Here is a 23,958-nt window from a genome sequence, read left to right as displayed (position 1 = left end):
GGGCGCCACTTCTGATTTTCTGGTGGTCAATTGGAGATGAGAGTCTTAATGGACTTTTCTGCCCAGGTTGGCTTCAAACCTTGATCCTCAGATCTCAGCCTCCTGAGTAGCTACAGGCATGAGCCACCAGCACCTAGCTTACTCTTACTGTTTCAATGTACTCAAATCTACCAGAACTCAGAGAAAACACTGACATACCACTCAGCAAAAATCTGGGAGAACTCCAGTGAACTGTTGGCCACAGGCGAGATAAAGTAGAAGGGGACCGTGGAGAGGCCCGCTGAGTCGATGTACTGGTACAGGCACTCCAGGAGGTCGTAGATCACTCCAGAAGGATAGCAGGGGACCAACACATTTCCTCCATTGCGAACTGTCAGAGCTAGGACAGACGCAGCCAGGGGTGAAAGTCTTACCAAAAGAACAGTTTAAAGGTACAGTGCAACTTTTGAAATAACAATTGCATTTGTTTTCCTACTTCTGTTCTCATAATGCACCCGCGTGTATAGTAATTCGCTTCTTAGGAGGGGGATGCACAGGTTGAGAGATGACTCCTCCATCACCTGGAATTTGAGTTCCTAGGGATTGCTGGTCAGGCCATTGAGGGTGTAGGTTCTAATGCTTCCATAGCCGCCGGGCTGCGGGCAGAGGCTCCCTTTACATCCTGCTCAAAAATTTGTCAGCCTTCTCTCTTTTTTGTCTTTGGTCATAGGAAATAGGTCAAAATTTTCTGTTTGATTCACTTTGTGGCATTTTTTCGTTAATATCTGTTCAATAGAAAGCCTTCCATACTTTGAATACTTTAAGCCATCTAATAAGGAATCACAGTTTATGGGTTGTAGTCATTAAACTTATGACTGGCTGAGACAAACCAAGTACACATTCAAGTTTGCTTTTCGCTTGGTTTCTAAAATGAACCAAGGCAATGGCTTTGGGGCATAGGACTTGAAGTCTCCTTGCCTCTGTGCTCTACCCTGCCCACTGCCTTGTACAGGTCACCTGATCCTGTAGCTTTTTTTTTGGCCAGTCCTGGGCTTGGACTCAGGGCCTGAGCACTGTCCCTGGCTTCTTTTTGCTCAAGGCTAGCACTCTGCCACTTGAGCCACAGCGCCACTTCTGGCCATTTTCTGTATACGTGGTGCTGGGGAATTGAACCCAGGGCCTCATGTATACGAGGCAAGCACCCTTGCCACTAGGCCATATCCCCAGCCCCTGATCCTGTAGCTTAAGAACTGGCAACTGGACTATGATGTGGAGGAAAAAACCCCAACATCAGCAATCATGGTTCTAGAGCCTGCTCCTACTCCTGGCCCTGTTTCGCTGAGCTTGGACCACAGATGAGTTGAAACTGCCTTGCGGGGCCCGGTTCCTCACCACTTACATGAGAGCAATGTGTGAGACTAGGGATGTTAGACTTTAGTTTGCACAGAGATTGCCAAGAGAGAGCAGTCCAGCATGCAGCTTTTCTTTTCTCCTCTCCTCAGAGATTCCAACGTGGTAGCTGTGTGGTAGGCCCCAGGTTTGTGTTTGTAAAGAAGGCCCACAGTTCCTCAAGGCAGGTGATCAGTGGACCCACTCAGAGATGTGTGTCCCCTCCAAATCCAATTACTTTGAGTCTATATTTCTAGATTACAAGAAAACATACAAACCTAAGATTCTACTTGAGACCATTCAAGTAACTGTTTTTCTACAGTAAGAAATTATTTTTGGCTATCAGCAAAATACCCAGCCAGGCTCCAGTGGCTCACACCCGTCCTAGCTACTCAGGAGGCTCAGATCTGAGGATCGTTATTGGAAGCAAGTCTGTGCAGACAAATCCTCTCTTATCGCCAAATAACCAGCAAAAAGCGGAAGTAGAGGCATGATTCAAGTGGTAGAGTTCCAGCCTTGGGTGAAAGAGCACTTTCATCTCACATGTCCTCATTTCCAGACTGTGAGACGTGGCTACTGCTTACACCACTAAGCCAGGACATTTTTGTGACAACACTCACCTGCACTCACCAAAGCAGTAACCAATCTACATTTCTAAAATAAAGACGAAATCTCCAGATATTTATTTAACACTTACAGCCAAAGGAAAATAGAATTCTTCCTAGTGCAAAATGTTCCACAGGCCCTCTCAAGCTAATCTTCCTCCCAAAAGAAAAAGTAATACCGACTAACTAACAGTGGGAAATATTACCTCCATTCATTATATCATGGTTGTGAATTCAGTCTAGCAGTCTTTTCTGCACTATTACTTGCAAAGCAAAGATGCGATTCTTTCCTTCTTTGTTATCTGCTGCCCTGTAGGCACCCTCTTCCCCTACCAATTCACCAGAAGCAGGGATTACACAAACAAGCATGTGTCAGGGTGGGGGGGATGTTGAACACTTTATCTATAAAGTGCTAACGATTCTCATGTACATAGGATTGCTCCTGCAGACAGCAGCAGGCTCTGACATGCTCCTCCACAGAGGACAGAAGCAAATGGGAGCAGGGAGGCGCCATGAGGCTGTGAAGGGAGTGGGCGCCTGGAAGCAAGGTGCTGAAACCCAAGTTGAGACCGGAGACGCCCCCGTACCTAGGTTGCTGCAGAACTCCCCCACCATGCCATCAGGGTTTGCTGTGGGGATCTGGGTGAGCCCTGTCAGAATAAGAACGTCACTGTTTTTGAGAGATGCTTGGTCCATGGGCTGAAAAACAACAGAGAACTACAATCAGTAATTTAAAAGGGAATGTAATCTACGAATGGCAAAGGAGCAAGACAAATAAACACGGCTCTATGTCCAACCTGTCAGCAAGTTATTGAGACGTGCATTAACACTGAAAGCTCAGGTTAGCAAATACATATAAAAAAATGTTTACCCTACAACAAGTATACATTCTTTTCTAACATACATAGAACATTTACAAAAAGATTGTTTCAAAGGTATCCTAATATGAATCAGTCTACTTTTATCATAATGCAAACAAATAATCATGAAATTATAATAATGTATGACAAAAATGTAAGACATAAAAACCCATGTATGATTTAAAAAGGGGGGAAAAGTCCAAAAAAACCAAAAATATTTGGAGTTTTCTGAGGAATCTCCATACTGTTTTCCATAGTGGCTACACTAAGTTAAAACCCCACCAATGGCATTCTTTTTCCTCCACATTCTTGCCAGCATCTCTAATTTTTTTTTTTTTTTGGCCAGTCCTAGGCCGTGAACTCAGGGCCTGAGCACTGTCCCTGGCTTCTTTTTTGCTCAAGGCTAGCACTCTGCCACTTGAGCCACAGTGCCACTTCTGGCCATTTTCTGTATATGTGGTGCTGAGGAATCGAACCCAGGGCCTCATGTATACGAGGCAAGCACTCTTGCCACTAGGCCATATTCCCAGCCCTCTAATTTTTTGATAATGAAATAGCATCTCATTATGCAAGGGAAACAAAGTTAGCATACAAGAGATACCCATATGACCACATACTATGGCATTTTTCACAAAAGCTAAGATATAGAATGAGGTGTCCATCAACCATCAACAGATGAATGGATAAAGAAAATACGGCAGGAAGATACAGTAAGAGTATTATTCAGCTATAAAGAAAAATGAAGAAAAAATTAAAAAAAAGAAAAAGAAAAATGAGATGTTGCTGACATTTGCAGGTAGAACAGATACAACTGGAGGCAGTTAGATGAAATAAGCCAGATGGAGAAAAGCAAGAATCACATGTTCTCTCTCAGGTGTAGGGGAAAAGTCCACCTGCAAGAAGGACGGTGATGACAAAGTACTAGAAGGGTGCTGAGGTGGTGAGGATGGATGCAGCATGCTTGGATATGACCAACTGGGACTAAGTAACTAGGAGTCAAAGTAAGTCCTCCTCCTTTAAGTTGTTTCTATCAGTTATTTGGTCACAGTGATAGAACGGTAACTAATACTACTATCAAGTTTCTTAAACCCAACCTTTTCTTATCCCTATGAGTCCAACAGACATAGTTTGGCAGTTAGAAATTAAAATTAAGAGAAACATTGCTTATTACTTCCAAGACCTTATTTTCCCTTTAAACTTATGGGCATTATAAGAATTTACTGGAAATGACATCAATAGTACTGTAAAGGTTTTGATCTAAGAGGACAAACTGGAGGAGCTGGCAGCCAAGTGATCTTTCTGTCTTTTATGGCATAACATATCAAGAATGAGAGAAGCTGCCAATAAGGAAGTTTTGATTCAAACAAGCAGATTAGGATGACATTGATGGACCTTTTGATTTCGACAGGCGGGAAGGGCCTAGAATTCTGCTAGCTACAGTAAAAATAGCTCTTGTCCCTCTAACCTTGAAATAAAAGTTGGATATAAAAGAAGGTATGGCCAGGACAGCAGGGAAATCTGTAAGACTCTTATCTTCAGTTAACCATCACAAGACTGGAAGTGGCTCAAAGAGCATTAAGCTTGAGCAAAAGAGCTCAGGGACAGCACCTAGGCCCTGAGGTTCAAGCCCCATGACCAAAAAAACAAAGAAAAAAGTATGACAGAAACACTATAGAATGTTAGCTGAGAGGTATTCTATTCTTCTGGCCTAGGGCCTGGCATTCTTCCCCATCTTGTTTTCAAAAGGAGATATGCTGATTGTCTTGATTTAGCCATTCAATAACCGTGTATGTTAAAGTATCATGTTGTAAGTCATAAATAACATACACATTTATTTATCAAGTAAAAAACAAACAGGCTTTTCTTTCTGAGCCAGTGTAAAACTTGATGGACTTTCTATAACAAGTGTGTGAGCACCATCCTAACAAAAGCAGTGCAGGGACAGGAGCTCCGGCCAGGGTGAGAGATGACACGGGGCTTCTGGAAAAAGCTGAACTTATGGGCTCGCAGATTAGCTCAGTGGTAGAAGTGCTTGCCTAGCCAATGCAAGGTCCTGAGTTCAAGCCCCTGAACCACCAAATAAAGGAAAAAGGTGAAACGCCAAGGCCGGCTGTGCTGGGGCGTGAGTGTGGTGAGCCCGGTGCGCCTCTCGGGGCACACTGGCCTTCTGGGATAGAGTGCTCGCCGGTGAGCCCGGTGCGCCTCTCGGGGCACACTGGCCTTCTGGGATAGAGTGAGTGCTCGCCGGTGAGCCGGGTGCGCCTCTCGGGGCACACTGGCCTTCTGGGATAGAGTGAGTGCTCGCCGGTGAGCCCGGTGCGCCTCTCGGGGCACACTGGCCTTCTGGGATAGAGTGAGTGCTCGCCGGTGAGCCGGGTGCGCCTCTCGGGGCACACTGGCCTTCTGGGATAGAGTGAGTGCTGGCCGGTGAGCCGGGTGCGCCTCTCGGGGCACACTGGCCTTCTGGGATAGAGTGAGTGCTCGCCGGTGAGCCCGGTGCGCCTCTCGGGGGCACAACAGCCACTCAGGATAGAGTGAGCACTGGAATCTGGAGTAAGTATGAAAGCAGGCACAGGGCTGGGGGATCCACTGCTACGCTTCACCTTTTATGATGGAAATAAAATCCTGAAGTTATGTTCATAAGCTTAAAATTTTAATAATAAGGGATACGGACTTCTACAAGGTATTTCTGTGTCCATAGTCCAGCAATCAGCTCTCTAATCTTAGCCCCATCTTACAAAAATAGAAGGAATCAAGATTTATTAAATGAATAATAAATTCTTTTCAAACACCTAAAACACTTAAATATCACATGCTAAAAACATTTACTTCTTGCAATGAATATCTTTCCTTGGTTTCCCTCTACACACTGAGATAAAATCAGGGCAAGTGCTGGTGGCTAAGGCCTATAATTTTAGAACTCAAGAGTCAAGATCCAAAGGATCAAGGTTCTTTGAAGCTAGCCTAGGCAGAAAAGTCAGTGAGACTCCATCTCCCTAATAATTAGCAAAAAGATGGGCTAGAGGTGTGGTTTAAGTGGTAGAGCACCAATTGAGTTAGCAAGTGCAGCAATCACAAATTCAGACCTCAGTACCAGCATGGCCTACATAGCAGGCCATGATGTGGGCTGGATCCTTTCCTGGGTTCTCTGCTCCCTGTACATAGCACGCAGCAGTCACGATGCATGCTCTGCTCCTCAAACATAATCAGCTTGTTCTGTCATCTCCCACAAGCTTGCAGGGCTAGGTCTTTGATCTGTTTAGATGATGGATCCAGAGGCCTTTTCTGTTTCTCTTCCTCTGCCCTTGTATGTTTGAGCTGGTGTCTCAATATGAAGCCCCAGCCTGGCCTTGAGCTCTGTATCTCCTGCCCTGGCCTCTTGGGTGACGGGATTATACACATGTGTCACTACAACTGGTGGAGGCTATTTCTGATCACCAAATCTCAACTATTACCTTTCCTCTAGAAATAATTCTGCTTTGTTTTCAGGACTTGTATCACAATCTGGAATGACTGATTTATTTAAACATTTAGGTCTTAGTCATCTTTCTCTTCCCACACATCAACTGAAGCTAAAATCCATATGGATAGAGACTGCTTGGTGGTCATCACTTAAATAAATGCTTGACAGGTGTGTGGCCCTTCATTAGGTATTCAGTAATTAGTATCTGCTGAGCAAATGAATACCTTTCTGGGTCCCACAACAGGTGTTTGGAAAGATTGAGGGGAAGCTCAGAATCTTAGCAGTGACCCTGCAAGTTATACAATTATTTTAAAGTAAAGTGTAATCCTAAATGAAGGGACTTGAACAGTTTAACTTTCTTAGGGTATCTGAGAAAACAAACACTAGGAGGATTTAAAAGATGGTTGATAGCTCACTGGATATGGAATTTGGATTGAACAGCCATGTTGAAAGAGCCTTTGTCATTACCTGAGGGTGTGTGGTAAGCAAGGAGGATCCAGAGACATAGGAGACCTTCTCATAATGGGACTGGATGATCCAGTTGGAGCTTCCAAGAGCATAGCCAGAGCTAAGGGGGGTCACCTGGACGGCACCAAACAGCTCCTGAAAAGAACCCCAGGAAGAATGTGAACTTTCAGGAAACATCGCTGGCACATACGTTTATAGGAAAAAGCAAGTACAGAAAGTGAAATTCTTCTAAAGTACCCTGTAAAGCTTAAAGCAAAACAGAGATGATGTTAGAGCCTGTGGTAAGCATAAAAGGCAGTCATAAAATCTTTGTCACCTGCAGCTTCGGCCTCAGTTCTGTCAATAGGTACTCAAGACTCAGTCATTAAAAGGCAAAGTGACATAGTAACAAACAGAATAAAGAGCCAAATACTTCAGTTTTCATTCTTCATTTTAGGCTCTTGGTTATTATTATTATTTCTTTCCAGTAGTAGATGTTTTAATTAGGACCTCGCACTAGTTAAGCAGGCGCTCCAGCACTACATCATCTCCAGCTGCACTGGTGCTGGTGATCGTTGAGATGTCTGCCTCGATGCCAGGCTGCCCTGCACCACCATCTTCCTGTTGGGCTTCTCCGCATTGCTGAGGATGACAAGTGCATATGTGGAGCCAAGACATCAGCTGAGAAGCAGTCCTATGAACTTTTTTTTTCTTGCCAGGGCTGTGATTCCCAGATCTCTGTATTCCAAGTTATGAGGATCAAGGCTTCAGCTATTCTACCTGGCTGGCTCTTGGTTGCTCTGTCATTAATGGCTCTAGGAACCGATTAATAGAAAAAAAAAAACAGGACTCCTTTTTATCTATTTAGTTTTTGGTCGTAGGGCTTAAACTTGGGGCCTGGGGGCTGTCCCTCAGCTCTTCAGCTCAAGACTAGTGCTCTACCGCTTTGAATCACAGCACTACTTTCGTTTTCTGGTGGTTAAATGGAGGTAAGAGTCTCATGGACTTTCCTGCCTACGTTGCTTAGAACCTTGATCCTCAGATCACAGCTTCCTGAGTAGCTAGGATTACAGGTGTGAGCCACCGGTGCTCGGCTTAGGAGTCCTTATTATTTAGGCCATTAAGTCATTCTTGTTTTTCTGTTTCCTGTTTCATTTGTCCCAGACCTGTGGTGCCTGTGATTCTCTGTGATTTTCTCCTGTGGGCGATGACCCCTGACTAATGCAATGCTAGCTGGTGACGGAATGTGAGGGTTAGGAATAAGCACCTCTAAAACCCCAGGAGGGATGGAGGAAAACAACACACGCTTTTTTTGCTTTAAAAGGAGAATGACTGGATCCTCCAAAGGCCAATAGTACGAACCAAGCATTCATTATTCATGTTAGTACTCACGATTTTCTGAGAATATCCCACCAGCTGGATTTTACTCAGGGCAGAGTTCACCTCTTGCATTGTATAGCACCTTCTCCAGGTCGACACTTCCACTGCATCCTTGAGAGGAGAGGGCAGCAGTCTGTAAACGCACCACGACGTCAGTTACTAGGTAAGCATTTCCTCAGGGAAGACAGGTTTCCTTTTGGGTGACTTGTACCTCCTGGTGGCCACATGCGGGTGGCTCAAGCCCATACTGAAAGCCTGAGATGAGAAGACCATGGCTTGGTCTGAAGCCAGCTCGGGCAGAAAGATCTGACAAACTCCATTTCTAACTGGCTAGCAAAAAAGCCAGGCTGGAAACATTGCTCAATTGGTAGAGCACCAGCCATGAGCAAGCAAGCCAAGTGAGAACTTTTGAGAGCATCTTTGTACAAGTGTATCAGAATACCAATCACTTTGGTAGTTACATAACAAACAAGTCTAAATGAATTCCATATCCATCCCTACAAATGCTTTTTGTTAACACCATCTTTTATTCTTCTTTGATATGGAGTCTCTTTGTCATTACATCTGTCTCCTAACATCTAAATTCGCATTCCCTAAAACTCTCCTTATGCTTACTTATGGTCAAAACTATAGTAAGGCATTTATGGAGCCATTTAAAGCCATTGTAGGATTATCAGGCAATTTAAGGTAAGTAGGATAGGAAACCAAGATGGAACTAGTTCTCATTTTTCTCTGGACTTTTAATTTACCAAAGTTAAGTTTACAGTCTAAATTTTTCGTAAGTTCCTTCTAATAAAAGATTCCATTGCTTCATTTTATTCTTACCACATGAATGCCTAATAAACTTCTTTCCCATTGCTTCGACTGCCTCTTCCCCTATCTTACAACTTAAGGAGTTCACAAGATCATGTGTTGTTGTTAGGGAGTTAAGACTGTAAGCCTGCAAGGACCACTTACAAGCTGGTAAGTGAGACCTGCATGGTGGTATACGTCTGTAATCCCAGCCCTCAGGAGGCTGAGATGAGGGGATTTTGAGTTCAAGGCCATCTTAAGCTACAGAGCCAGAGCTGTTCTCTAAAAACAAGCAAACAAACAAAAATTAAACAACAACAACAACAACAAAACTCCAAGGCTGGTCGCTGGTGGCTCAAGCCTGTAATCCTAGCTACTCAGGAGGCTTTGATCTGAGGATCATGGTTTGAACCCAGTAGAGGCAGGAAAGTCCATGAGACTCTGATCTCCAATAAACTATTCAGAAAAAGACAGAAGTGGTTCTGTAGCTCAAGTGGTAGAGTGCTCGCCTTGAGCACAAAGCTGCTCAGGGGCAGTGCCCAGGCCCCGAGTTCCAGTCCCAGGACTGGCCAAAAAGAAAGAAAAAGGAAAAATTACCTCCAAAATGCTATTAAGTACCACACTGATTGGATTCTCGGTGTTTGCTGAATGAAAGCACAAAATTGACAAGGGAGACTATAAAAAGTTCAAGGAGCAGGAAAGTTTTTCTCAGTATAGCAAAGAAGATGTAGCATACTTGTGTATGTGTGGGGTGTACAGTGGGGGGCGTCTGACACTCCCCACGAGCCTCAAAACCATGCACTCCTCAACACTGACCTCAAACACAGTCATAATCTCTGATTTTTGTTTCTGAACAAAGAACAAAGGCAAATGGCTTTGGGCTACCAAAGCATAGAATAACTCTTAGGAGTCTGTAACCTGTCTCTGCTGAATTTCAGTCATCAGAAAACCTCTTCTCTATCATTTCATCTCCGTACTCATCAGAATAACGACTTAGGAAAGGTGAACCACTAGCTGAGTGGGTGAGACATCACTGGATCAAGTAACCGAAGGGGTTTTTATTTGTCAGTCAACTTTCTAGATGTTTGGTTAGTACGAATCAGTCCTTCAGAGGCTACTCAACAGAGTGAAATGACCAGGTGTCCAGGGTCATGAGGTTCAACGAGCTGCCTCCACTGAAGTACTGCCACCCGTGAAGAGCTGCCCTAAGGAGCCTCTTCTTCGGACATCTTTTAAACCATAATGTAAGTGGACTTAGTGATAATTCACCTCAATTCTCTCATTTTACAGGAAATGAGATTGAGCCTCTCCGAGTGTGGGTGGCAGTGCTAAGCAGAGCTGATGGTGGGTGAGAAAGCAGTTTCCTTCGCCCACTTGACCACTTTGCTTCACCACAAAAGAGGTGACTGAAAATAGATTAGGCTGGAAGGGAGATGTGCTCTGGCTACTGTAAGCTGAGTATATCATTATAGGAATCACAACGCTGGCTTCCAGAGAGCACCTGTGCTATGCGCGCACTGATTCAAGGACTTCACTCAAGATACTTTAGTTCTCCCAAGAATCCTACAAAGTTGCTAATGCCATTTAAAAATGAGGAAACAAGGCCTAGGAAAGAAAAAAGGTTAAAGCTACAGGAAACAGAAATTTGAAATTCAAACACCCGTCTGAACTCTATGCCCTTACTTTAAAGTCTATCATGAATTTCTTAATTTATTGAATTCCATTCAGTATTTCATTCTTTATGGAGAGGATTATGAGTAATACCTTGTGATGACTTGCTCTGGCACCCACTCACTCATTCAGACAAGGTATCATGTGTAGCCCGGACTGGCTTCAAATCTGCAACCTTCCTACTTCTGCCTCCCTGGTGGTGGGATTATCAGGCTAATCTACCATGTCTAGCAATGTATTTTAATGATTTTTAACTATATGCAGATTTCTAGTCTTAGACTGGATTTGTTTCTGGAATATTTTGCTTTAAACTTTCCCATTAAAAACATAAACTTTGAGGAGGGGCACAGTGGCCAACACCTATAATCCCACCTACTCAGGAGGCTGAGATCCCAAAGATCTTGGCTTGAGGCCAATATGGGAAAAAGTTTCAAACATCCCATCTCAAAAACGAAACAAAATGAAAAAAACAAACAAAAATCTAGCTGGGGTTGCACACACTTGTCATCCCAGCTACATGGGGGTGGGTATACTGTGGTACAGGCGAATGTGGGCAAACACTGAGACTATTCAAAAGACCGTGAATTGAACAGGTTGGAAATGTGGCACGAGGGGTGGAGTGCCTGTGCGGCAAGCTGAAGGGCCCGAGTTTTAACTCGCTACCAGTAAATAAGTGAATAATTCTAAACCTTAAAATATGGCAGAGTAGAAACCCCAAAATTATACTGTATGGTATTTTCCTTCTTTTCAAAATCCACTTCTACTTTAAGAAGAGTAAACTGCAGTGTCAAAATAAGGAAGAAGGATGGCAAAGTTCTCTGAAATAAATCTCCAAACACAGCGGTGTTAACCAAGGCAGGAAGTCATCCAACTGCCAAAATGCAAGAGTAATAGATTTTTGGGGGGGATCTGTACTAATAAATCACATGCTCATTCCAACCAACTTCAAGTGATTTAAGGGAATTCATCAGATTACTCTGACCAATAAGCCAGAAAAATTTTAATTTACTGGTTTCTTTCTTAGTATTAGTAACTCAAAGTAATAAAGTATATTCATTCTAGGCACTTGACCAAGATCTGCTTTGAGAGTCTCTCGGTTAGTTCTCAGTGTAAGTAAAACCTGGAGGCTTGAGTCTCAAGTCTAGCTCCCAGACGATTTGCTTGCACCATACAGGAATGTATTTTAATGTTTTTTGGTATGGATCCTGGGGCTTGAACTCAGGGCTTGGACTCTGTCTCTGAGCCTCTCTGTGCTCAAGGCTAGTGCTCTACCATTTGAGTCACAACTTCACTTCCAGCTTTCTTGGTAGTTAATTTGGAGTCTCATGGTCTTTTCTGCCCAGGCAGGCTTCAAACCAGAATCCTCAGGTTTCAGCTTTCAGAGTAACTAGGATTACAGTTGAGAGCGCTGGTGCTTGGCTTAAAAAAAACACCCAACAACAACAACAACAACCAAAGAACAAACAAAAAAACTCTTAAGAATTTTTTAAGTCACATCCAGATTTGAGCTTGTGTTTAATAAAAAGTGTTGGGTGGGGATGTGACATGGCCCTGACTAGCTGAAGCATGTCAGCCTCCTCTTTAGAGAGTGTGGTCAACAGTCCAGGCCCCTAGCCCATCCAACACTTTCAGCTCTGGGCAGGTGAGTCTGTTTCCACCACTTGGGAGAAACTGGCGGAGAAAATCCAGAACCAGAGGAGACAAGAAGAATGAAAAAAAAAATACAGAGAAGACATAACTTACTATATGACTTGGGAAATTTTTCAATGAAGTAGACAAACGAAACACCCTAGTTCAATGCGATACACTGCAGTGCTTTGGGACACTAGAGGTCAAGTGGCTTGCAACCAAGAAACCTAAAGGTGATGTGAATCTTCCAATACAAATGCTGCCCAAATGAAGCGCTTGTGGCATTCTGGTCCAAATAAATTCTGGCAAATATTTCAAAAGACCTCTTTTGTCTGAGGTCAGTAAAGAATAGAGAGCTTTTCAAATTCTTGTACCAATTCTAGTATGTTGGATACACTTTTCAAGGAGAAAGAAGCTAGCTGTCTTGCTATATCTGACACCTCATCATAGACTTCTGAAGAATGAGGCTTTTTTCCCCTTTCTCCTGCTGTAACTTCGTCTCACAATCAGAAGCCAAAACTAGCCTTGATCAGGTCAGAATGAAAGATGGTCCTCTCCAACAGCGCACTTCATTCTCCTTGCTCTTCTTTCAAATGGGCTTTCTCATTTTTGCCCACCAGGTGGCAAGATGAGGTTTTATTTCAACCAGGACCTTCTTCTAAAAGGGACATTTCCTAAGCATGTTTTCAGGTCCCAGGTCTAGCTTTCTACTTTAAGATCCATTTACATTCTCTCTAATAGGTGATGATACTTTTTCTGTGAGCTATTTTGTTATATTTTAGAAAGAATGGTGGCAAAAAACAATCTGTCAAGGACTCTGCCCAAGGTTACAAAAGAGGTAAATAAGGCTTGGCCCAGGGTTTGGGAAGTCAGGAAATACTGACCTCTGATTACCATTCCTGATGTGCCAGAACTATTTGTGGCAGAACACTAGGAAGGGCATAAATTTAAATGGAGGAAGTAAGAGAAGCCAAAGTACACATGTTCTGGGAGGAAAGAAAACCAAGTCCAAAGATGTTTGAGGAGGAGACAGAGGGAACTGGGGTCCTGTGTGGTCCAGTGGGCACAAGGAGTGGGCAAGTGGCCTACTGAGGGGCGAGGGTGAGGGAGATGAGGATGGGTGGGAATGCCACATGGAGAGAGGAGGGGATGTGCCATGTGGGGGAGAGCAGCCACATCAAGGAAGCAAACCCAAAAGGTTCAGCTAATTGCATGAGCAGAAACACTTCCTAAGCACAAGCCAGTTGTACTCCCCAGCTCCAGTCAAGGGAAGACAGGAGAGAAGGTGCATAAATAGACTTCCTCCTTCACCCATCAGAGGTGGGCACATACACGTGCCCGGAAGGAGTGAGGAAGCCAGACAGGTGCCGGGGTTTACTCCACAGCTTGTTCAGGCTGACCTCGGGCGAGTTACTAACCTCTTTGCATCACTCCTCTCTCCTGGAAATAGTAAGGCCACCATCTCTCTCTCTCTTTTTTTCTGATCAGTCATGGGGCCTGAACTTTGAGTCTGGGTGCTGTCCCTGAGCTTCTTTTGCTCGAGGTGAGCACTCTACCACTTGAAACACAGTACCACTTGCTACTTTTTTGAGTAATTTATTGGTGATAAAAGTCTCGCTGAGTTTCTTGCCCAGGCTGGCTTTGAACCATGATCCTCAGATCTCAGCCTCCTGAGAAGCTAGGATTACAGGCGTGAGCCAGTGGCACTCAGCTTCTCATTGAGTTTTTAAAACATCAAGTAAACAGCATGTTTAGAATAGTGCTGGTGCACATGATTTCTTTGAGGCTCATCTTCTCCTTTGTACTAAGGCAATAGCCTTAGTTAGGGCCTCTGCGGATTCTTCCAACAGTTCTGATGCTGGTCTTCTGTTCTCTTCTCTACTTTTCTACCCACCCTCCATGCTGCGTTCTGAGTTCCTTTCTCCAAAACAAATGTGTCACTTTCCACCTTTCACTCCTCTGCTGGTGAACATTCTCAACAATGTGAAACTTCAGCTGTGTATCTTAGAACCTGTATCACTTCCTTCCTCCCTTTTGTTCTACTTCTTTTCATCTGAAGGACAAGGAATTTCTCACTGATGCTACTGACACCACACATGGGCTCTTCCCCAGACCCTTCTATCTGGGGAGGTCCTTCTCTTCCTCTGGCTCTAATAGTAACTTCCTAGGTAATACTCTCCTCAGCTTTCTCAAGCAGAATGATTTCTTCATATTCTGAATACCAACAGCCCTGTGGTTAAACATCTCTATAAGAAAGGGCATGCAAAATGTAGCTGACCTGTTGAGTCATATGATTTTCCATTAAACTCTGATTGCCTCAAAGATGGAGCCAGATGTTCCACAAACTACTGGGCAAATGTAACCTTTGCTATAAGGGGAAATTTTAATTCTGACAGGATCAACGTTTGATATAACCTAAGAAATCAAATGAGATGTTCTGCTTACCTCTGTATTCCTTTATTCTTCCACAAGGAGGCAGACTGAGCCTTGGGCACCCTTTCAATGAAATTCACCAGCTCTTCCATGAGAAGCCTGAGTTTCAAGTGGAAAAAAAGAAAACAGCCATGTTGTAACACTGTTACCAGGGAAAATGGACTTGCCCTTATTAAAAGGACATTTTAAGATGATAAAGGAAATCTAAGAAATGCTGCCCAGGACTGCATCAGGGTCCACTTCTGGGGAGTCAGGGAATAGAGAACTGCTGGAATATTTGAAGGCTAGAGGATGACCCAGAAGCTAGAAATACATTTTCAACAACTTGAATTATGGTTCATACTCTGGTACATAGGATCCATACTGGCTTAAATAAATCTCTCTCTCTGTAATCAATCTATTGTGGCAAGCTATAAATTTATTAGCACCTAAAAGCTGAAGAACTTTACTTCACTTTTCTTTACTCAGTCCCAATACTGCCATAATTGCCCTTCTTCCCCTTCTTTCTCCTGGGCAGGTCCTGAGGCTTGATCTCAGTGAGTGGGAGTTGTGGCTGAACATCCCCCCCCCACCCATGACTAGTGTGCTCAATCACTTGAGCAAAAGCTCCACTTCTGACTCTTGGGTGGTTAACTGTGCCCAGGCCCAGAGTTCAGCAAGCCCTAGGACTAGCAATGAAAAAAAAAATGTCTTTCCTGCCCAGGCTAGCTTTGAACCATGATCCTCAGATCACCATCATCAGCCTCCTCAGCTATGACTGCAGGCATAAGCCACTGGCACCTGACTAGCCTTTTCTCTTGAAGCACTGGTCCCATCATTATAAGCTCTGGGACCCAGGCTTATCACCATCTCACTACAGCTTGCATAAGAACAGTTTGGGTATGTATTCTTATGCTTTAGCTTTTTCAGACAGTGACTAACATTATTAGCTTTTCCTCTGACCTATCACTGAGTGTCTTTAACAACCTCTCCTCAGATCCCTGTAAATACTGCTGTGAAACACAGAAAAGATTTGGTTTGGGCTGGGAATGTGGCTAACAGTAGAGTGCTTGCCTTGTATGCATGAAGCCCTGGGTTCGATTCCTCAGCACCACATATATACAAAAAGGCCAGAAGTGGCGCTGTGGCTCAAGTGGCAGAGGCTAGCCTTGCACAAAAAGAAGCCACGGACAGTGCTCAGGCCCTGAGTTCAAGCCACAGGACTGGTTAAAAAAAAAAAAAGTTTTGGTTTTATTTCTAGTCATCCCACCTCTCTGAACCTGTGTAAGACACTAGAATAACTTTAGTCTATATCACCCCTAGATCCTCTATTTTGGATTTTTTTTTTTTTTTTTTTTTTTTTTTTTTTTTTTTTTTTTTGGCCAGTCCTGGGCCTTGGACTCAGGGCCTGAGCACTGTCCCTGGCTTCTTCCCGCTCAAGGCTAGCACTCTGCCACTTGAGCCACAGCGCCGATTCTGGCCGTTTTCTGTGTATGTGGTGCTGGGGAATCGAACCTAGGGCCTCGTGTATCCGAGGCAGGCACTCTTGCCACTAGGCTATATCCCCAGCCCCTCTATTTTGGATTTTGACAGCTTTAACTTATATAGTATTTGTTAACTTATTGTGAAATAAACCATGAGATTTTGGAGTAGGGATTAAATTTTTCATGAGTTTTTTCTCAATAAATAGTTCTGTAGTTACGTGCAGTGGTCACCTACACTGCACAAGTGGGGTCAGGGCAGAGAGCAACTGCAGGGCCTTCCCAGAAGTGGATGGAAGAGAAGACCAAGCACTGTTAGCACTTAGAGCGCTGCAGTTCACACCGTCACCAGTAGGGGCAAGTTAACTCTACTTATTTCTTCCCTGTTTTCTGCAAGCTGTCTCTGTTTACATTAGGACATAAACCATGAAGCAGGGGAATATTTTGAAAGAAAATTAATAAAATTGCATCTTCTTCATTAATATGCTAAGTTCTTTTACTCAGAGCTCACTTCTTTGCATCTTTCTGGCCTCTTCTTCCACTAGTTAGTGTTATCTGCAGAAGAACTATCTCAGTAAACTCCTACTTTATATGTGTGTGTGTGTGTGCCTGTATGTGTATGTGTGTATGAAAGACTACCCACACATCAGTCAGTCTGCAGGCATGTCCAGGCTTTATCTAGCGAGCATCCTGTTCCCGCCTGTGCTTTGTGTGAGTTGCTCAGAAGGAAGAAGCAGTCAGCAGTCACTGCTGAGAGATCTGGGCAGCCACACCCAATGTGCAGGACTCATGCTCTCACCTGCCGATCTGGACCGTGGGTTCTGTGGCATAGACAGTGCCTGTGAATCCCGTGTGCTCGGTGATGTAGGGCAGCGCCATCATGCAGTGATAGTTAGAGATGAGAATCACATCTACTGTAGACAGGTCTATTAGCTCCGTCTGAAAAGAAAGAAAGAGATGATATGTATCTGTGCAGGGCACATAGATCAACATGATGTGGCTAAAAAATGAGGCTGTCAGAATGCAGAGTAGGTTTTGTACTTCAGAATAATGAGCTCTTTGCTGCAACACTTCCATTCTCTCGGTGTAGGATGTTTCCCAACTGACATTAGCTAGTAAGATGGACAGGCTTACAACGAGAATGCAACCAGCCGGCCAGCAGCACTCTGATGCTACTAGAACGGTTCTTCTGGGCTAAACGGGGTGACAATGAGATGCAGAGCAGCTGCTGCCTGGCAAGAGAAACCAGGTGGCTCGAAGCAGAGAGTGTGGCACGAGCTCCAGGAGCATGTGCCTCTGCTATCAACAGGAAATTATCAAGAATCTTGACAGCACACACAAACTACTTCAAAACTCAAACGTGGAGGAGACTAGCTTTTGTTTTACAAGGTAATTTTTGACCACTGTGCAGGTGTGTGTGCGTATACATATGTATACAGACATGAACATCTCACATTCTATCTTAATTTTAGCTTCTGTCCTTAGTGGATTGAAGATCATGTGAAACAAAAAGAGGTAGTAGGCACATGAGTTTGATAGGTATCTTAGGAAAACTGTTTTTGTAGATGGAAAATTTCCACCATCAATGTCCTACTTGTCTGCTAAGCCCAACGCTTTCCTTCTACCAGGCCTTCTCCATGTGCTTGGACGGCAGAACACACTTGCTCCCCAGAGTCCTATGTCCTTTATGATGGTACCTGGCTTGTGCACTGGGCCCCTCAGTGCAGTGCCTTGCTCTGGGACTCCGCCCCCTCCACATGTGCAGACAGGCTAGATCACACCTCAGTGCACCTGCACGGTGGGAAAGCAAGATGCTGTGGCTTAGAGACATCACCCACTATACTCAACTCCCTCGCAGGGGAGTTCACCCTGGGGCCCTGCAGTGTACTGAGGACAAGCAGTCGTGTCACAGAAGAGGCTTGGGTGGGAGAACAGGTTGTGGAGCTGGCATGTCCCCCACAGGGAACATGTAAGAAAAAAATCTATGACACAAACAGTACAAGGCAGTGCACATACTTACTGGGAGAAGGACTTTACATCTAAAGTAAGTTAATTTACTAAAGCTGCCGAAGTGCCACTGGCTCAGGACCAAGTGTGAGCAGAGGTCACAGGCCTCGCCGCTAGGGCCTAAGGAAGATGCCAGTCCATGTGTGTCACCCTTAACTGCTCTGCTTTTACTGGACAAGATTCTTATGAGTAAGGATACTGTGCTCTCCACAACCTCTTCAGAACCATTTTTAAGCCAATAAAGAAATTAAGATAGAGTGGCAGGATCACAGCTGAGGCACCAATAAAGCTCAGAGACATCACCATGTGTACAGAAGCTGGGCAGACTTTGAAAATCAACCCGCAGAGCTTCGGATTAGGAAGAATTTGGTGACGACAGTTAGAGAAGAAAGATTTATTTATTTATTTATTTATTGCCAGTCCTAGGCTTTGGACTCAGGGCCTGAGCGCTGTCCCTGGCTTCTTTTTGCTCAAGGCTAGCACTCTGCCACTTGAGCCACAGCGCCACTTCTGGCCATTTTCTGTATATGTGGTGCTGGGGAATCGAACCCAGGGCTTCAAGTATTCAAGGCAAGCGCTCTTGCCACTAGGCCATATCCCCAGCCCTGAAAGATTTATTTTTGATATACTGGTATTGAGACTATAACTTACACAATCATTTTCCCTGAAAAATAAATTTAACATCCGAATTATGTTTGTGACTCATTTATGTATTTATAAAAGTACGTATATACTTTCACTCAATGAAGTAAAATAAACATTATTTTAACCTCAAGCTGTTTATACAAACCTTTGGGGTTCTAAATGCCACTGAACTGGGTCAAACAACCCTAACTTACTGGCTGCTTACAACAGTGCACTTAGACATATGCACAGATGCTAAGGTAGTTGCACGAGATGATGAATCTCACAGAACTGGGACTGGGTTTACCAGGCTCCTCACCAAGGCATGCTTTGCTTCTCTCTCCCAGTTTTTCCCTCCCATCCACACCTACAAGTTGTATAGTTCATTTTTAACAGAGCAGCTATTGAGTTCCACTGCTGCATTTGTTCACTATTTGTCCCCCCATTTCTGTGCTGCCCCCATATCCTCCCACAGACAGATAAATGAACAAACAAGGCAGAAAGAAAAGAAAACAAAACCAAAAAGCCTGTTTTCATTTCCTGGAATTCATTTTGCTAAGTATTATTTTATATAACCAGAGGCACTTAGGCATTGCACCTTTGTGTTCCTCTCCTAGGTACAACTTTATGCTTACTACTGTAGCTCAAACATCAATTACATGTCCTTCTCGGGTTCTTCTTTCGAGAATCTATACATAATTAAAAGACAAAAAGTAAGTTTGTAGGGTATCAAAAAAAGGGTAAAGACAGAAAGAGTGGGCAGATGAAACTCCAAACCGTCTTTTCCCTTGGGCCTTGAATTCTAAGTGTTCATCAGGCCCATAATCCATTGGGTACTCAGAAGGAGGATGGCGTATTCTCATTGATTTTTCTCAAGCACCCTGAGGAAGCCACTGGCATCTGTAGATTTCATCTCTGTCTTGAGAACCGCAGGTGAGCTCGTCTGTGGATTAGGCCTGCCAGCTGACATCAGCTGCTTTTAAAACTAATGCAGACTAGAGGATGAAACTTGTCCCAAACTTTACAAGTCTCACTGTGATAATGTGTATGACTGAGTTTGGAACCCATGAGTTTCAAGCAATATTCAATATATTTCAAGTCAGCCAGAATAGGAATTTTTACAGTTTAGCAATCCTCATCAATTACCCACTGTAAGAAAGACTAAGGGAAGCATGGCCAATCTAAGCACAAAGGCCATTATAATTACAAAACTGAAAGGCTTTCAAGTTATTTCCTTATCTTGCTCAAAACTATGTCCCTAAAGTATTAGGAGGATTATAGAAAGAGCTAGAAATTGGAAGGAGTGACTTAAATGAGTTATAGATAATATAAAAAGCTCCTAAATGTTTTATCTATGTAACAATGTGCCAGGAATAACAGATTTGTTTCAATTTGAAAACAGGAAGATTAGCCCCTTAAAATTCCTTCTTGACTTCATTGTAAGAGATTACATGATACATTTTTTTTTTCTGCAATAAAATTCACTTTCACACCTCACCTCAGGCAAACAGAATTCAGGCACAGAATCCACAAATACATGACCTGAGCACTCCTTTAGCTCCTAAAAGAGATGAAGAGGAAAAATATTAGGAAGAGATACCCAGTAGATATAGGACTCAAGAAATATAATCTCCAAACCAAACTTTGAAAGTAGAAGGTTATTTAGGCAAACTGTTCCTTGTTTTGGTTCAGGTTGGTTAAGGGATTTAATGTGTTTGTCTTACTTTGGATTCTCCTAAAGGTTGACCCTGAGAAGGGGGTCTGATAGTGAGTTTTTTATGGGAGGTGCCATTTTTCTAGGAACTCCCATATAAACAAGGAAGGTGGCTGATAATGGATATTACTGAGTCACATTCCATTTTTGAGCAACTGGAACTTAGTCCTGTGGTAGAAACTCAAGCGAAATCGTATAAAATCCACAGCTCAGAATTCTACTAAGGAACAAGGGGCCAGGTATCAGGTAGCTATCATTTGCCAACTCCTGCATAATGTGCAGCTTTAGAAAAACACTTGCAGGCAGAGGTGCAGATACAGGCAGAGGCTCACAGATAAAGGCAGCTGGAACTATGCTGGAGCACACTGAAAGGAAAAACTGAGGGACTACCAACAGGCTATAATGCCTCCAGAAGACCCTTAAGAGTTGTTTTCTTCCTATAATGGCCCTCGAAACAAGACTGGGTAGAGTTTTTCTCTCATCAAGGTTAAAGTTATCTACAATTTTTACAGCACAACCTGTAGGAATGTGGTGGACAGTATTCTTTGCTTTTTTTTTTTTTAGAAATGGAAAAATGCTCTTACAGATTCATTCTATCATGGTTTTATTAGCTACTGAACAAATAGTTTGATGTAGTACCAGAATTTGAATATTACTCTCAATCTTTACCTGAAAAATTTACAAGTATCTTGTCATATCATAAGCCTGAGAATATTTCTTCCTGTATGCTGTGCACGCTGATTCCTCTCCTATGAACACCAGGTAAGTTATATGGGTACCAGTTACCTAATGATGACTGACTGGGCCAAAAAGAGACTGAAAATAGTTGTTAATGACGATGTACTTGCCAGCTAAAAACAAATGAGTAATGAGTAATGACAAAAAAAATCCCAACATAAAGCGGGAGACTTCCAACTCTCTAAGGATGAGGGTAAAATGATTAAAGAAACAAAGGCAGGGGTGACACTGCCCAAGAAGCACTGTACTCATTACCTGACTTATGGAATTATAACCCTTCTGTACAACTCCTTTATAATAACAATAAAAAATTAATAAAAATGATTAAAGACAAATCATAGGAAATTTCAAACCTTTGCTTGACCTTAAATGGACCGTGTGCTTCCTCCCTATAATGCACATCATTTGATAAAAGTCTCCTCTGTGGCTCTCCTTCCTGGCCTGCAGAAGTATATTTGCTATTCCAAACACTTACAATGTCACTTTCTTTTATTCACCACTCCCTTCTAATGAAATCCTCCCACATACACACGTAAGTCATTCCACTCACAATGCACTGGTAATGGGCTGCTTCTGAGCCTTTCTCAGGGAACAATGATTTATAGCTAGCAGGAGGCTCAGGCTGAAATCAGGTACATAGGTTCCCGAATGTCACATAATTGTACAGTCAGCTTGTGAAGGAAATCTGGTTTCAAATTATGCATCTGATTTGCACTTGAGCTTGGGTGCAGTTACAGGAATTAATTCTGAAAAAAAAGCACCTCTTCATTTAACAGTATCTATTACAAGAAGGAAAGAAATGTCTTACTCAGATGAATCATGGGAAAGACCTTTAAATTCATTCAGTTTTTTTCAGCTGTGAAACCTAGAGGAAGGACTTAGAGGACTAAGAAGTGGTATGGAGAAGCTGTAGCTCTTCATCTTCCGGTGTCTCTGATGATCTTTTACTTTACTATAATTTTAATTTTTTTTGTAGTGTTGGTATTACATCTTATAAGCTGACCAAATAGCTAATAAGCCCCACCTTTGAAACCCTAGTTGCAATTGTACAAATAACTATTTTCTTTCTGGGGTAAGAAAAATAATTAGTAGCAAACATATTTAACATGTTTATACATGCACATATTTGATCTAAAGGCAAACAATAAGATCCTCTTCAAAGATGCTTAAAATAGTAGCTATCATTGTGGGGCACCAGTGGCTCATGCCTGTAATCTTAGCTACTCAGGAGGCTGAGATCTGAGAATCACAGTTCAAAGTCAGCCTTGGCAGAAAAGTGGCACTGTGGCTCAAGTGGTAGAGCACTAGTCTTAAGCACAAAGGCTCAGGGACCGCACCTAGGCCCCGAGTTCAAGCCCCACAACTGACCAAAAAAGAAAAAAGTTATCAAATATTAAGAACCCTAGCATGGACCTTGGAGTTTGGGGGAAGAATATACATAAAAAAATAAAAATGAAGCATGAGTAACCAGGGTAGCTCTAGACAGATTCTTGTAGGGTGCAGGTGGGCTTTTTTTTTTTTTGTCTTGGACATTACCTTGTCCAAGAAAGCATTTCCATCCTTCAGGGACCAGCCAGGGAGATTAGACAGTCTGGGACTGCAAAACAAAAATCAAATCATCCTAAATAGATTATAATTCTCAGTGACTTCATAGTGACTATACTGTCTCCATAAAGTTAAAAAAAAAAAACCCAGTTTGTAATTACTGGCAGCAATACTCACCCAAAATAAAATAAAGAGATAAGAAATAAACATGTTATTAAGTTTAACAATTATGTACCAGGATTAAGAATTGTGTGTGGTAATACATGCCTATACTCCCAACACAAGAAGCAGAGGTAGGAGGATTACTGAATTCAAGGCTTAGCCAGGACTGTATACATAGCAAAGACCTTGCCACAAAATAAACAAAAATTTCTACAACCAACCAAACCAGAAAAAAAAAAAAGATGGCAAAACAGTATGATGTCAAATAGTATAGCACAAAATAGCGAGGAAAAAGGCAATGAGGCAGGCAGTATAGTATTTGATAGTCTTCAATAACGGAGTGGACTTCATCTTGTTTGTGTTCAACAATGAGAGGCAGTGGAAGACTAGCCAAATACTGGGCAAGAAGGCAGACCCAGGACGCTGAATTCTAACCATATATGCACTCTGTGTGTAACACTTGTGTGGCTTGAGGTCCCAACTATGGAAAGCAAAGCTAGTTTTCCAATTGTTATCAAATGATCCCCTACCTAGGTGGATAGCTTCTAGGTTACGTGTATGCAATCTAGTTTCTAAATTACATGTATGCAATTTCATATACATATATCAAAAAGGCTCAACTCAAAAATCACTTCTAACAATTGCAAGGCTTAGCCATGTACATTAGTTGATTGGAAGCCAAAAATGGCAATACCTGAAAATGCAAAAAAAATCCCAATCCCCCCAAACCCTACCATATCACTCAGTCAATTGAAAAATGTAACGCCCAAGGAGATGAATGGAAAGAAAGCACAGTTAGTGCACGTGTGGGATGACAAAAGGATTGCAACTTTTCACCCGGAAGCTAATGTCTGTGAAATAAAAATTAAGAGCAAGGTAAAAACAAGACACTAAAAGAATTCTATCATCAGAAACCACGTCGATGAATATTCATTCACTTTTTATCTAAATAATTTAATCTGATTTAATTTTTACTACATAATTAAAGAGGAACACAAATATATGGATATCTTGCTATCTTCTGGGATAGATTAAGAATCTGAATAAAACATACGAGTAC

General features: G+C 42.8%; 1 protein-coding gene across 2 annotated transcripts in view; it reads right to left on the bottom strand.

Moving 5' to 3' along the window:
* Positions 1 to 23,958, bottom strand: part of Ints9 (integrator complex subunit 9) — a 62,019-nt gene that overhangs the window by 11,070 nt on the left and 26,991 nt on the right. The window contains exons 3-10 of one of the 2 annotated variants that reach the window (XM_048330318.1): positions 22,728 to 22,788; positions 20,238 to 20,300; positions 16,908 to 17,047; positions 14,661 to 14,747; positions 8,136 to 8,256; positions 6,765 to 6,899; positions 2,561 to 2,672; positions 199 to 379 (exon numbers count right to left, since the gene is read on the bottom strand). In XM_048330318.1, the coding sequence (XP_048186275.1) occupies positions 199 to 379; positions 2,561 to 2,672; positions 6,765 to 6,899; positions 8,136 to 8,256; positions 14,661 to 14,747; positions 16,908 to 17,047; positions 20,238 to 20,300; positions 22,728 to 22,788 (900 nt within the window). The remainder of the gene's footprint in view (positions 1 to 198; positions 380 to 2,560; positions 2,673 to 6,764; positions 6,900 to 8,135; positions 8,257 to 14,660; positions 14,748 to 16,907; positions 17,048 to 20,237; positions 20,301 to 22,727; positions 22,789 to 23,958) is intronic. The other variant, XM_048330319.1, reaches the window with a different exon arrangement.

Source organism: Perognathus longimembris, chromosome 21 (assembly GCF_023159225.1).
Source record: "Perognathus longimembris pacificus isolate PPM17 chromosome 21, ASM2315922v1, whole genome shotgun sequence".
Lineage (NCBI taxonomy): Eukaryota > Metazoa > Chordata > Mammalia > Rodentia > Heteromyidae > Perognathus > Perognathus longimembris.
The sequence above is the reverse complement of the archived record's forward strand: the minus strand, read 5'-3'. Positions and strand labels throughout refer to the sequence as shown.